This window comes from Moschus berezovskii, chromosome 8 (assembly GCF_049115385.1).
Source record: "Moschus berezovskii isolate FMDL1 chromosome 8, NW_MosBer_1.0, whole genome shotgun sequence".
Classification (NCBI taxonomy): Eukaryota; Metazoa; Chordata; class Mammalia; order Artiodactyla; family Moschidae; genus Moschus; species Moschus berezovskii.
Genome location: NC_142467.1, coordinates 43,029,162 through 43,044,075, shown reverse-complemented (window position 1 = coordinate 43,044,075; position 14,914 = coordinate 43,029,162). Strand labels below are relative to the sequence as shown.

The window sequence follows — 14,914 nt, the reverse complement described above, 5'->3', positions numbered from 1 at the left end:
TTCCTTGATTGTAAATATTTCCTGAGGAAGAAGCTAGGAAGCTAAGGGTAGAAGATGCTGAGGAACAGAAGGAACCTAACAGAAGTTTGGAAAGTAAGCTCATTCTGTGAAAAGTGCAAGAAAAATTAAGCAAATAATTGAATTGGAGGTGGAGTCATTTTGGCTCAGTTATGGACCAGTTTCCCACTGTACAGGGCAGTGACTTTAAATATTCATCTATTAAAGAATATCTAAACACTATAAAAGTCCCCTACTAATTTTTTTCTGTATCATTGGAAAAATATTCCACCAGACCAATCATACAATTTTACAACTCTAAAAAAACCTCTTCTCCACATGCAATCTCCTTACCTATGTTTCTCAGTTCAGTTCAGTTCAGTTCAGTCGCTCAGTCGTGTCCGACTCTTTGCAACCCCATGAATCACAGCACACCAGGCCTCCCTGTCCATCACCAACTCCCGGAGTTCACTCAAACTCATGTCCATTGAGTCGGTGATGCCATCCAGCCATCTCATTCTCTGTTGTCCCCTTCTCCTCCCACCCCCAAACCTTCCCAGCATCAGAGTCTTCCAGTGAGTCAACTCGTCTCATGAGGTGGCCAAAGTATTGGAGTTTCAGCTTTATCATCAGTCCTTCCAATGAATACCCAGGATTGATCTCCTTTAGAATGGACTGGTTGGATCTCCTTGCAGTCCAAGGGACTCTCAAGAGTCTTCTCCAGCACCACAGTTCAAAAGCATCAATTCTTCAGCGATCAGCTTTCTTTATAGTCCAACTCTCACATCCATAAATGACCACTGGAAAAACCATAGCCTTGACTAGACGGACCTTTGTTGGCAAAGTAATGTCTCTGCTTTTTACTAGCACCAGCCTATTTTCCTTAGATTACCTCCTAGATGTACTTTCCTCAGAGTCAGCTATTTGTTGTATCAAACTTGACCTTATTTTACTTTCCTTCAAGGACACAAGCCAAGCACAAAAGATGGGAGATTGTAATGTAATATCAAGCTCATTTAAATTAAACAAGAGACATAGCTCAAGAAGGCCAGGGGCATTGGGTTCTGTGAAGACCTTAGTGGGAGAACATTTATTAGGAAAGAGCACCAGAAACTAGGAAATCCTGAAGAACTTGATCCTTTCATTAAACAGTAAGGAAAATTAGAATGTCTACCTCAGGATGGAAAAATGTAAACTTCCTAGTTTTTTTAATTTCACGAAATTTTTAAAAGCCCCAAGTCAACAGCAATTTAGATGCAAATGTTCTCACAGAGCAATAGGCTATTTTAAATTTAAAACTAGCAATTTAATGATAAGGGGTGAAACCTGTTTCAAAAAATCCAAGACAGAGCAGAGGGAAGGAGTGGAACTATATAGGCTGATACATTGTGGCTCATCTGGTAAAGAATCAGCCTGCAATGTGGGAGACCTGCGTTTGATCCCTGGGTTGGAAAGATTCCCTAAAGAAGGGAAAGGCTACCCACTCCAGTAGAGCAGTGACTGCCCAGTGCTGGAGCAGCTTCAAGGAGATACTCCACTTCCAAGGGCAGAGAAGTCCCATCAAGATGATAGGTGCTGGAGCAGTGGCTGCGTGGCACTGGAATGACTTTGAGGAGATACCCCATGTCCAAGGGCAAAGGAGAAGCCCAAGCAAGATGGTTCAGTTCAGTTCAGTTCAGTCGCTCAGTCTGTCCGACTCTCCGCGACCCCATGAATCACAGCACGCCAGGCCTCCCTGTCCATCACCAACTCCCGGAGTACACTCAAACTCATGTCCACAGAGTCGGTGATGCCATCCAGCCATCTCATTCTCCATCGTCCCCTTCTCCTCCCGCCCCCAACCTTTCCCAGCATCAGAGTCTTTTTCAGTGAGTCAACTCGACACATGAGGTGGCCAAAGTATTGCAGTTTCAGCTTTAGCATCAGTCCCTCCAATGAACATCCAGGATTGATCTCCTTTAGAATGGACTGGTTGGATCTCCTTGCAGTATAAGGGATTCTCAAGAGTCTTCTCCAACACCACAGTTCAAAAGCATCGATTCTTCGGCAATCAGCTTTCTTCACAGTCCAACTCTCACATCCATACATGACCACGGGAAAAACCATTGCCTTGACTAGACGGACCTTGGTTGGCAAAGTAATGTCTCTGCTTTTTAATATACTATCAAGGTTGGTCATAACTTTCCTTCCAAGGAGCAAGCATCTTTTAATTTCATGGCTGCAATCAGCATCTGCAGTGATTTTGGAGCCCAAAAAAACAAAGTCTGACACTGTTTCCACTGTTTTTCCATCTACTTCCCATGAAGTGATGGGACCAGATGCCATGATCTTTGTTTTCTGAATGTTGAGCTTCAAACCAACCTTTTCACTCTCCTCTTTCACTTTCATCAAGAGGCTTTTGAGTTCCTCTTCACTTTCTGCCATAAGGGTAGTGTCATCTGCATATCTGAGGTTATTGATATTTCTCCCAGCAATCTTGATTCCAGCTTGTGCTTCTTCCAGCCCAGCCTTCCTCATGATGTACTCTGCATATAAGTTAAATAAGCAAGGTGACAATATACAACCTTGACGTACACCTTTTCCTATTTGGAACCAGTCTGTTGTTCCATGTCCTGTTCTAACTGTTGCTTCCTGACCTGCATACAGGTTTCTCAAGAGGCAGGTCAGGTGGTCTGGGATTCCCATCTCTTTCAGAATGTTCCACAGTTTATTGTGATCCGCACAGTCAAAGGCTTTGGCATAGTCAATGAAGCAGAAATAGATGTTTTTCTGAAACTCTCTTGCTTTCTCCATGATCCAGCGGATGTTGGCAATTTGATCTCTGGTGCCTCTGCCTTTTCTAAAACCTGCTTGAACATCTGGGAGTTCACAGTTCACATATTGCTGAAGCCTGGCTTGGAGAATTTTGAGCATGACTTTGCTAGCGTGTGAGATGAGTGCAATTGTCCGGTAGTTTGAGCATTCTTTGGCATTGCCTTTCTTTGGGATTGGAATGAAGACTGACCTCTTCCAGTCCTGTGGCCACTGCTGAGTTTTCCAAATCTGCTGGCATATTGAGTGCAGCACTTTCACAGCATCATCTTTCAAGACTTGAAATAGCTCAACTGGAATTCCATCACCTCCACTAGCTTTGTTCGTAGTGATGCTTTCTAAGGCCCACTTGACTTCACATTCCAAGATGTCTGGCTCTAGGTCAGTGATCACGTTATCATGATTATCTTGCTCGTGAAGATCTTTTTTGTACAGTTCTTCTGTTTATTCCTGCCACCTCTTCTTAATATCTTCTGCTTCTGTTAGGTCCATACCATTTCTGTCCTTTATCGAGCCCATCTTTGCACGAAATGTTCCCTTGGAATCTCTAATTTTCTTGAAGAGATCTTTTGTTTTTCCTATTCTGTTGTTTTCCTCTATTTCTTTGCATTGATCACTGAGGAAGGCTTTCTTATCTCTCCTTGCTATTCTTTGGAACTCTGCATTCAGATGCTTATATCTTTCCTTTTCTCCTTTGCTTTTCGCTTCTCTTCTTTTCACAGCTATTTGTAAGGCCTCCTCAGACAGCCATTTCACTCTTCTGCATTTCTTTTCCATTGGGATGGTCTTGGTCCCTGTCTCCTGTACAATGTCACGAACCTCCGTCCAGAGTTCATCAGGCACTCTATCAATCAGATCTAGTCCCTTAAATCTATTTCTCACTTCCACTGTATAATCATAAGGGATTTGATTGAGGTCATATCTGAATGGTCTAGTGGTTTTCCCTACTTTCTTCAATTTAAGTCTGAACTTCGCAATAAGGAGTTCATGATCTGAGCCACAGTCAGCTCCCGGTCTTGTTTTCGCTAACTGTATACAGCTTCTCCATCTTTGGTTGCAAAGAATATAATCAATCTGATTTCGGTGTTGACCATCTGGTGATGTCCATGTGTAGAGTCTTCTCTTGTGTTGTTGGAAGAGGGTGTTTGCTATGACCAGTGCATTCTCTTGACAAAACTCTGTTAGGCTTTGCCCTGCTTCATTCCGTGCTCCAAGGCCAAATTTGCCAGTTACTCCAGGTGTTTCTTGACTTCCTACTTTTGCATTCCAGTCCCCTATAATGAAAAGGACATCTTTTTTGGGTGTTAGTTCTAAAAGGTCTTGTAGGTCTTCATAGAACCGATTAACTTTGGCTTCTTCAGCATTACTGGTTTGGGCATAGGCCTGGATTACTGTAATATTGAATGGTTTGCCTTGGAAACGAACAGAAATCATCCTGTCATTTTTAAGATTGCATCCAAGTACTGCATTTCGGACTCTTTTGTTGACCATGATGGCTACTCCATTTCTTCTAAGGGATTCCTGCCCACAGTAGTAGATATAATGGTCATCCGAGTTAAATTCACCCATTCCAGTCCATTTTAATTCACTGATTCCTAGAATGTCGACGTTCACTCTTGCCATCTCCTGTTTGACCACTTCCAATTTGCCTTGATTCATGGACCTAACATTCCAGGTTCCTATGCAATATTGCTCTTTACAGCACCGGACCTTGCTTCTATCACTGGTCACATCCAGAGCTGGGTATTGGTTTTGCTTTCGCTCCATCCCTTTATTCCTTCTATAGTTATTTCTCCACTGAGCTCCAGTAGCATACTGGGCAACTACCGACCTGAGGAATTCCTCATTCAGTATCCTATCATTTTTCCCTTTGTTACTGTTCATGGGGTTCTCAAGGCAAGTATACTCAAGTGGTTTGCCATTCCCCGCAGACACGATGCGAGAGACGCCGGCCCCGGCGCAACGAACCACGCAAAGAGGTGCCGCCGTGAGGAGCTACCCCACGCCTGAGGCCAGGGCCGGCGGCCGAGAGGAGCTACCCCACATCCAACAGGCAGTGCCCACGCGGGCGCAGGAGGGCCAAGAGGAGCTACTCTGCATTCAAGGTCAGGAGGGGCGGCTTTGAGGAGATACCCCTCGTCCAAGGTAAGGTACAGCGGCTGCACTTTGCTGGAGCGGCTGTGAAGAGATTTTCCACGACCAAGGTAAGAGAAACCCAAATAAGACGGTAGGTATTGCTAGGGGGCACCAGAGGGCAGACAAACTGAAATCATAATCACAGGAAACTAGCCGATCTGACCACATGGACCACAGCCAAATGTGGTCCACTGGAGAAGGGAATGGCAAACCACTTCAGCAAGATGGTAGGAGGGGTGAAATCTCATTTAGAATAAAACCTCATACCCGCCAGAGACGCTCAGAGGGCTCAAACAAACCTTGTGGGCATCAGGACCCAGAGACCCCACAAAGACTGAGACAAAACTGTGTTTGAGAATCTCCTGTAGGACTTCCCTGGTGGTTCAGACGGTAAAGTGTCTGTCTACAATGCGGGAGACCCAGGTTCGATCCCTGGGTTGGGAAGATCCCCTGGAGAAGGAAATGGCAACCCACTCCAGTACTAATGCCTGGAAAATCCCATGGATGGAAGAGCCTGGTAGGTTACAGTCCATCGGGTCGCAAAGAGTTGGACATGACTGAGCGACTTCAGTTCACTTCTGTAGAGGTATGGGTCAGCAGTGGGCTGCCGCAGGGGCAGGGACTCTGGGAGCAGCAGACTTGAGAATGGCATAAGCCTTCTTGGAGGAGGTCACCATTAACCCCACCATAGAGCTTCCAGAACTTACACAGGACTGGGAAATAGACTCTAGTTTGGAGGGCCCAAACAGAACCTTGTGTGCACCAGGACCCAGGAGAAAGGAGCAGTGACTCCACAAGAGACTAACCCAGACTTGCCAGTGAGTATCTAGGAATCTCCAGGGGAGGCGTGGGTTGGCAGTGGCCTGCTGCAGGGTTGGGGGCACTGAGTATATCAGTGCATGCAAGGGACCTTTTGAAGGAGGTAACCATTATCTTCATACCTCCACCATAGTTTGCCCCAGGTAATTAACAGGGAGGGAACACAGCCCCACAACATCAATAGAAAATTGGATTAAAGATTTACTGAGCATGGCCCCGCCCATCAGAACAAGACCCAGTTTTCCCCTCAGTCAGTCTCTTCCATCAGGAAGCTTCCATAAGTCTCTTATCCTTCTCTATCAGAGGGCAGGCAGACTGAAACCCACAATCACAGAAAACTAACCAATCTGATCACATGGACCACAACCTTGTCTAACTCAATGAAACTATGAGCCATGCCATCTAGGGCCATCCAAGACGGACGGGTCATGGTGGAGAGTTCTGACAAAACGTGTTCCACCAGAGAAGGAAATGCCAAACCACTTCAGTATTCTTTCCATGAGAACCCCATGAACAGAATGAAAAGGCAAAAAGATAGGACACTGAAAGATGAACTCCCCAGGTCAGTAGGTGCCTAATATGCTACTGGAGAAAGTGGAGAAATAACTCCAGGAAAAATGAAGAAATGGAGACAAACACCCAGCTGTGGTTTTGACTGGTGATGGAAGTAAAGTATGATGCTGTAAAGAGCAATATTGAATAGGAACTTGGAATGATAGGTCCATGAATCAAGGCAAATTGAAAGTGGTAAAACAGGAGATGGCACAAGTGAACGTCAACATTTTAGGAATTAGCGAACTAAAATGGACTGGAATGGGTGAATTTAACTCAGATGACCATCATATCTACTACTGTGGACAGGAATCTCTTAGAAGAAATGGGGTAGCCATCATGATCAACAAAAGAGTCCGAAATGCAGTGAAAGTGAAGTGAAGTCACTCAGTTGTGTCCGACTCTTTGTGACCCCATGGACTGTAGCCTACCAGGCTCCTCCATCCATGGAATTTTCCAGGCAAGAATACTGGAGTGGGTTGCGATTTCCTTCTCCAGGTACTTGGATGCAATCTCAAAAACGACAGAATGATCTCTGTTGTTTCCAAGGCAAACCATTCAATACCACGGTAATCCAAGTCTATGCCCTGACCAGTAACGCTGAAGGAACCAAAACTGAATGCTTCTATGAACACCGACAAGACCTTCTAGAACTAAAAGCGAAAAAAGATGTCCTTTTCATTATAGGGGACTGGAATGCAAAAGTAGGAAGTCAAGAAATACCTGGAGTAACAGGCAAATTTGGCCTTGGAGTATAGAATGAAGCAGGGCAAAGGCTAATTAAGTTTTGCCAAGAGAATGCAATGGTCATAGCAAACACCCTCTTTCAACAAGAGAAGACTCTACACATGGACATCACCAGATGGTCAATACTGAAATCAGGTTGATTATATTCTTTGCAGCCAAAGATGGAAAAGCTCTATACAGTCAGCAAAAACAAGACTGGGAGCTGACTATGGCTCAAATCATGAACTCCTTAATGCCAAATTCAGACTTAAGTTGAAGAAAGTAGGGAAAACCACTAGACCATTCAGGTATCAGTTCAGTTGCTCAGTCGTGTCCAACTCTTTGCAACACCATGAATCACAGCATGCCAGGCCTCCCTGTCTATCACCAACTCCCGGAGTTCACACAAATTCATGTCCATCGAGTCGGTGATGCCATCCAGCCATCTCATTCTCTGTCGTCCCTGTCTCCTCCTGCTCCCAATCCCTCCCAGCATCAGACTTTTTTCCAGTGAGTCAAATCATCACATGAGGTGGCCAAAGTATTGGAGTTTCAGCTTTAGCATCAGTCCTTCCAATGAACACCCAGGACTGATCTCCTTTAGAATGGACTGGTTGGATCTCCTTGCAGTCCAAGGGACTCTCAAGAGTCTTCTCCAGCACTACAGTTCAAAAGCATCAATTCTTTGGCGATCAGCTTTCTTCACAGTCCAAACAGGTCTAACCTAAATCAAATCCCTATGATTATACAGCGGCAGTAAGAAATAGATTCAAGGGATTAGATCTGATAGAGTGTCTGAAGAACTATGGATGAAAGTTTGTGACATTATACAGGAAGCAGGGATCAAGACCATCCCCAAGGGAAAAAAAATTCAAAAAGGCAAAATGGTTGTCCGAGGAGACCTTAAAAATAGCTGAGAAAAGAAGAGAAGCAAAAAACAAAGGAGTAACGGAAAGATATACCCATTTGAATGCAGAGTTCCAAAGAATAGCAAGGAGAGATAAGAAAGCCTTCCTCAGCAATCAATGCAAAGAAATAGAGGCAAACAATAGAATGGGAAAGACTAGAGATCTCTTCCAGAAAAGTAGAGATACCAAAGGAACATTTCATGCAAAGATGGGCACAATAAAGGATGGAAATGGTATGGACCTAACAGCAGCAGAAGATATTAAGAAGAGGTGGCAAGAATACACAGAACTATACAAAAGAGATATGCACGACCCAGATAATCATGATGGTATGATCACTCACCTAGAGCAAGACATCCTGGAATGAGAAGTCAAGTAAGCCTTAGGAAGCATCGCTGCAAAACTAGTGGAGGTGATGGAATTCAGATGAGCTATTTCGAATCCTAAAAGATGATGCTGTGAAAATGCTGCACTCAATATGCCAGCAAATTTGGAAAACTCAGCAGTGGCCACAGGACAGGAAAAGGTCAGTTTTCATCCTAATCCCAAAGAAAGGCAATGCCAAAGAAGGCTCAAACTCAATGCACAATTGCACTCATCTCACACACTAGTAAAGTAATGCTCAAAATTCTCCAAGCCAGGCTTCAACAGTACATGAACTGTGAACTTCCAGATGTTCAAGCTGGATTTAGAAAAGCCAGAGGAACCAGAAATCAAATTGCCAGCATCCTTTGGATCGTCAAAAAAGCAAAAGAGTTCCAGAAAAACATCTACTTCTGCTTTAACAGAACATCTATTATGCCAAAGCCTTTGTGGATCACAACAAACTGAAAAATTCTTCAAAAGCTGTAATACAAGACCACTTTACCTGCCTACTGAGAAATCTGTATGCAGATCAGGAAGCAACAGTTAGAACTGGACATGGAACAACAGACTGGTTCCAAATAGGAAAAGGAGGACATCAAGGCTGTACATTGTCACCCTGCTTATTTAACTTATATGCAGAATACATCATGAGAAACGCTGGGCTGGAAGAAGCACAAGATGGAATCAAGATTGCTGGGAGAAATATCAATAACCTCAGATATGCAGATGATACCACCCTTATGGCAGAAAGCTAAGAAGAACTAAAGAGCCTCTTGATGAAAGTGAAAGAGGAGAGTGAAAAAGTTGTCTTAAAAGTCAACATTCAGAAAACTAAGATCAAGGCATCTGGTCCCATCATTTCATGGCAAATAGATGGGGAAACAGTGGAAACAGTGACAGACTATTTTGGGGGGCTTCAAAATCACTGCAGATGGTGACTACAATCATGCATGAAATTACAAGATGTTTGCTCTTTGGAAAAAAATTTATGACCAACCAAGACAGCATATTAAAAAGCAGAGACATTACTTCGCCAACAAAGGTCTGTCTAGTCAAAGCTATAGTTTTTCCAGTAGTCATGTGTGGATGTGAGAGTTGGACTATAAAGAAAGCTGAGCACCGAAGAATTGATGCTTTTGAACTGTGGTGTTGACAAAGACTCTTGAGAATCCCTTGGACTTCAAGGGGATCCAACCAATCCATCCTAAAGGAAATCAATCCTGAATATTCATTGGAAGGACTGATGCTGAAGCTAAAACTGCAATACTTTGGCCACTTGATGCGAAAAGCTAACTCATTTGAAAAGACCCTGATGCTGGGAAGTATTGAAGGTGGGAGGAAAAGAGAATGACAGAGGATGAGATGGTTGGATGGCATCACCGACTCAATGGACATGAATTCGAGTAAACTGTTGGAGTTGGTGATAGACAGGGAGTTTTGGCATGCTGCAGTCCATGGGGTGGCAAAGAGTTGGACACGAATGAGTGACTAAATTGAACTGAACAATGTATATGCAACAAGACTGTGTTGACTGTTGTCAAAGTATCTATTTCATATATGTGAAATTCTCTATAAGTCTTAATAGGTTAAGAAAGAACTTTAAAAATTCTTTTAAGATATGATCTAGAGAAAAAAGCAATTCTTCAAGTGGAATAAATTTAGCTCCATAGAAATGTTCACTATACCTCAGAGTGCATTTTTAGTAAGCAACTAGAACTCCTGAAGCACTGCTTTAGGAGATGCTGACTGGAAAGATCCTCTAGCCTATGATCCCGAATCAAGATTAGTCTTAATATTTAACTCCACACAAATACAAGTTATTCTACTGAAGAGTTATTAGAAAACAAAACTATAAGAACCTCCTGTTTCCCTATTTAAGGAAGAGGAAGTTAATACCAAACAGAAAACTCTTATCTCTGGGAACCTATACTAAGTGATAGAAGAAAGTAGGAAGACAAGCTCACCTGGCCTTATACTCAACTCTTGAATGATTTTTATATCATTGAACCACCCTCTTTTCTCAATACGGCAGCAATACAAGCCACTGTCAGATGGGACAGTATTCTCTATGGTCAAAGACAAATCCCTTTCACCAATATTTCCTTTTAGCTGATAACGTCTGTCCCTCTGAACAGTGACTTTGTATCCATCAGTCCAGATAATGTCATCTCCGCAGCTCATCAAAGAACAGGCCCCTCGGCCCCAGCATGCACTTGTGATTTCTCCAGTGTATGAGCAGGGTAGCCTGACAGACTGACCCGCTACTCCAGTCACTCGATGGTAAGAGCTTACACCATCTGTAAATACAGAGAAAACAGAGCATGAGAACATGAGGTCTCAATATTTTTATTTTAATAATTTTTATTTTTTCATATAGCTTATTGGGTTTGAAATTATGTGACTGTGTCTTGAGTTTTTAGAATTTAGTATAAGCAAATTTCCATGTTAACATGTTCTTCAGCAGCATCACTATTTACTAGATATGATTGAAGATGAAAGATCATATAAACATTTTTCTTGATTGATGAAAATATCCTATGCTTCCCAATAGGACAGATTTTCTAGAGATAATATCAGGACAAAGGTCAGATATATGTTCAGCCTTTTTGGTGAATATGATCAAACTTTTCTCCAAAAGATTTGATTGAAACAAATGACATCTAGTAACGCATGAGTATGTCGATATTCATCCTGTTTTTGACAGGTATCTGTTTATTAAATATGTAAAACACACTGGTGGCTTTTCCTTTCTCCTAGATTCAATCACTGTCTTAACTGAAATCTGGTTTAAAAACTCTGTTGTATTCAAAGTTTTGATTTTCAATTTTTATTTGAATTTTCCAATGGCCATTTAACATAGTCACTGCATAATACCCTCTCTTATTTAAATTTTAAAAAATAGGTCTAATATTTTGTTAAACATCATTGACTAGAAGGCAGAAGTCTTGTAAACTCTTTAGAAGTCAGTTTTTAGGAAAATGGGTTTATAATACTTTTAGGAGAAATCGAGTCTTAAGGGCTTTGGGGTCATTCCAAAAAATTCAAGCATGGATCCTTTCTTGAGCTATGTGCAATGAATCACAGTCCACTTACCCAGGCAAAACCAAAAAATTGGAGAATATTCAGTAAATAACTAAATTTTGCCTCTTAGAAACAAACAGGCAGGAAAACTCTCACCTGTGGCAGTGGCTTAAAAACCGTGCATTGGCAAAAAGTTCCTAAAAGAAATATGAGATTTAACAGCTAATCATAGTCAGGACTTCCCTAGTGGCTCAGATGGCAAAAAGCATCTGCCTACAACGCAGGAAACCTGGGTTCGATTCCTGGGTCAGGAAGATCCCCTGGAGAAGGAAATGGCAACCCACTCCAGTACTCTTGCCTGGAAAATCCCATGGACGGATGGAGGAACCTGATAGACTACAGTCCATGGGGTCTCCCGACAGGACTGAGCAACTTCACTTTCACTTTTCATAGTTAGGACTGGGCTGTGAGTCTGGGAAGTGATTTGGGAATAAGACACTCATTGTTACATAGTATAAGAGTATTTTCTTCACTGGAAATCTGATAATATTTAATTTTGCTTAATATCATTTTGGGATCACAAAGCTTTACATATTAATTTTTAAAATTTGTTATAGAAGTATAATTTTAAATTGTACTTTTACTCTACCTGTAAAGATTGTTTTTAAATTTTAGGATATATCTATCACTAATTTTCTCCCCTCTCTCACAGAAAGTTTTGAATTAAAATATTTATCTATTAAAAAAATTTTCCTATACAGCACAGATGGGGAATCTTAGTTCCCCAAAGAGGGATGGAATCCACACCCACTACATTGGAAGCATGGAGTCTTAAGCCACTGGAAAAGAGGGAAGGTAAAATATTTTCTTTTTAAAGAAATGGTTGCATATGGTTAAAAAAAATTAAAAAGCACAGAATGGTACAATAAAGAATTCATCTCCTTCCCATCCATCCCCATTTCTTCTTCCCGTTCCCTTCCATGACAACAATGGTTACTGTTTACCACATACACATGAGAAGTTCATGCATACACATGAACAACACAAATGGCATATGCATATGTATCATGCCTTGTTCATCCAGCTATAGATTTCATAATTCTTAATGTTTAAGCAATTTCTTTAGCTTAAGGTTTCAGCCTTGTTCTTTGCTCACTAGTTGACCCCATTATTTTTAAACAACACCCTAGAAATCTACCCTGCTTGACCATACCTACATATCTGCTACATTCCCCCATCCTCAGGGCTTCCAAAGCACAGCCCACCTGTTCACCTACCTGTCAGAAGGAGTAGGAGGCCCAGGATGGCTACCCAAGGGTGCATGATGCTATTGGCCTGAAGGGAAGTGAAGGTTGACTGGTTTGTACGCTCGCAGGCAGATGGTATTAGATTGGACACCACTAGGTTTCAGGGGTTCCAAATAGCTCAGTTTCCTTATGCCTCAACACAGAAAAAATTGAGCCAGAGCCTGAGGAGTGACAGATGAAAAATGATCCATTAAAATAGGATGCGTGTAAGACTTACAAGGAGACAGGTGAGCACTGTGCTGCCTCAAGTACTTAGTGGGTTACATTTGTATAATCAAAGGAAGAAAGAGAGGGGAGAAGACCACCTTCTTTTTCACTGTTGATCTTCTTGGATGGGAGAACGTTTGATCCTGTATGGTGCATCCGGCACTGTCATGGCACTATGGAAAAATTATTCCAGGTCTCAGGACAATGAGGGTTGTTCAGTTTGAAATGTCACATATCCAACTCTGGCAATGTTTTAATCTCTACAAATATCAGTTTCTTCTCCTTTATAATGAATGTAATAATAGAATCACCCCAAACATTTGGACAAGGGTTCACAATAAGATAATGCTCTGAAAGCATCAAACCCAGCCCTTTCCTATAATAAGCACTTCCAATTGAGCTATTTCAAATCCTGAAAGATGATGCTGTGAAAGTGCTGCACTCAATATGCCAGCAAATTTGGAAAACTCAGCAATGGCCACAGGACTGGAAAAGGTCAGTCTTCATTCCAATCCCAAAGAAAGGCAATGCCAAAGAATGCTCAAACTACCGCACAATTGCACTCATCTCACTCGCTAGTAAAGTCATGCTCAAAATTCTCCAAGCTAGGCTTCAGCAATATGTGAATCGTGAACTCCCAAATGTTCAAGCAGGTTTTAGAAAAGGCAGAGGCACCAGAGATCAAATTGCCAACATCCACTGGATCATGGAGAAAGCAAGAGAGTTCCAGAAAAACATCTATTTCTGCTTCATTGACTATGCCAAGGCCTTTGACTGTGTGGATCACAATAAACTGTGGAAAATTCTGAAAGAGATGGGAATCCCAGACCACCTGACCTGCCTCTTGAGAAACCTGTATGCAGGTCAGGAAGCAACAGTTAGAACTGGACATGGAACAACAGACTGGTTCCAAATAGGAAAGGGAGTACGTCAAGGTTGTATATTGTCACCCTGCTTATTTAACTTATATGCAGAGCACATCATGAGGAACTCTGGGCTGGAAGAAGCACAAGCTGGAATCAAGATTGCTGGGAGAAATATCAATAACTTCAGATATGCAGATGACCCCACCCTTATGGCAGAAAGTGAACAGGAACTCAAAGGCCTCTTGATGAAAGTGATAGAGGAGAGTGAAAAGGTTGGCTTAAAGCTCAACATTCAGAAAACAAAGATCATGGCATCTGGTCCCATCACTTCTTGGGAACTAGATGGGGAAACAGTGGAAACCGTGTCAGACTTTATTTTTTTGGGCTCCAAAATCACTGCAGATGCTGATTGCAGCCATGAAATTAAAAGACGCTTGCTCCTTGGAAGGAAAGTTATGACCAGCCTAGATAGCATATTAAAGAGCAGGGACATTACTTTGCCAACCAAGGTCCGTCTAGTCAAGGCTATGGTTTTTCCCGTGGTCATGTATGGATGTGAGAGTTGGACTGTGAAGAAAGCTGATCGCCGAAGAATTGATGCTTTTGAACTGTGGTGCTGGAGAAGACTCTTGAGAGTCCCTCGGCCTGCAAGGAGATCCAACCAGTCCATTCTAGAGGAGATCAATCCTGGGTGTTCATTGGATGGACTGATGCTAAAGCTGAAACTCCAATACTTTGGCCACCTCATGTGACGAGTTGACTCACTGGAAAAGACTCTGATGCTGGGAGCAATTGGGGGTAGGAGGAGACGGGGACGAAAGAGAATGAGGTGGCTGGATGGCATCACCGACTCTGTGGACATGAGTTTGAGTGAACTCCGGGAGCTGGTGATGGACAGGGAGGCCTGGTGTGCTATGGTTCATGGGGTCTCTAAGAGTCGGACACGACTGAGCGACTGAACTGAACTGAACTATTGTTTATTATCAATGACTCCAAGAATAATATCAATAGCCTGGAATGCTCCCCTATGAGATGATACATAAGAAAGCTTTGGTATAGTGGCAAGTCCCTATTCAGCACTTACACTGTATCATCACAGTAATGATTATTTGATCAGAGGGAGGTGCCAGTCATCAGACACCAATCCCCACCGAGGCATCTGTAGGTCCACCCAGTCCCACATGTCCAACTTCCTGTT

At 42.5% G+C, this 14,914-nt stretch overlaps 1 protein-coding gene across 1 annotated transcript in view; it reads right to left on the bottom strand.

Annotated features, from left to right (window-relative positions):
* LOC129558961 (hepatitis A virus cellular receptor 1-like) overlaps positions 1 to 12,659 on the bottom strand; it is a 28,691-nt gene extending 16,032 nt beyond the window's left edge. The window contains exons 1-2 of the mRNA XM_088838356.1: positions 12,614 to 12,659; positions 10,280 to 10,612 (exon numbers count right to left, since the gene is read on the bottom strand). Coding sequence (XP_088694482.1) covers positions 10,280 to 10,612; positions 12,614 to 12,659 — 379 coding nt within the window. The remainder of the gene's footprint in view (positions 1 to 10,279; positions 10,613 to 12,613) is intronic.
* Positions 12,660 to 14,914: the final 2,255 nt, after the last annotated feature.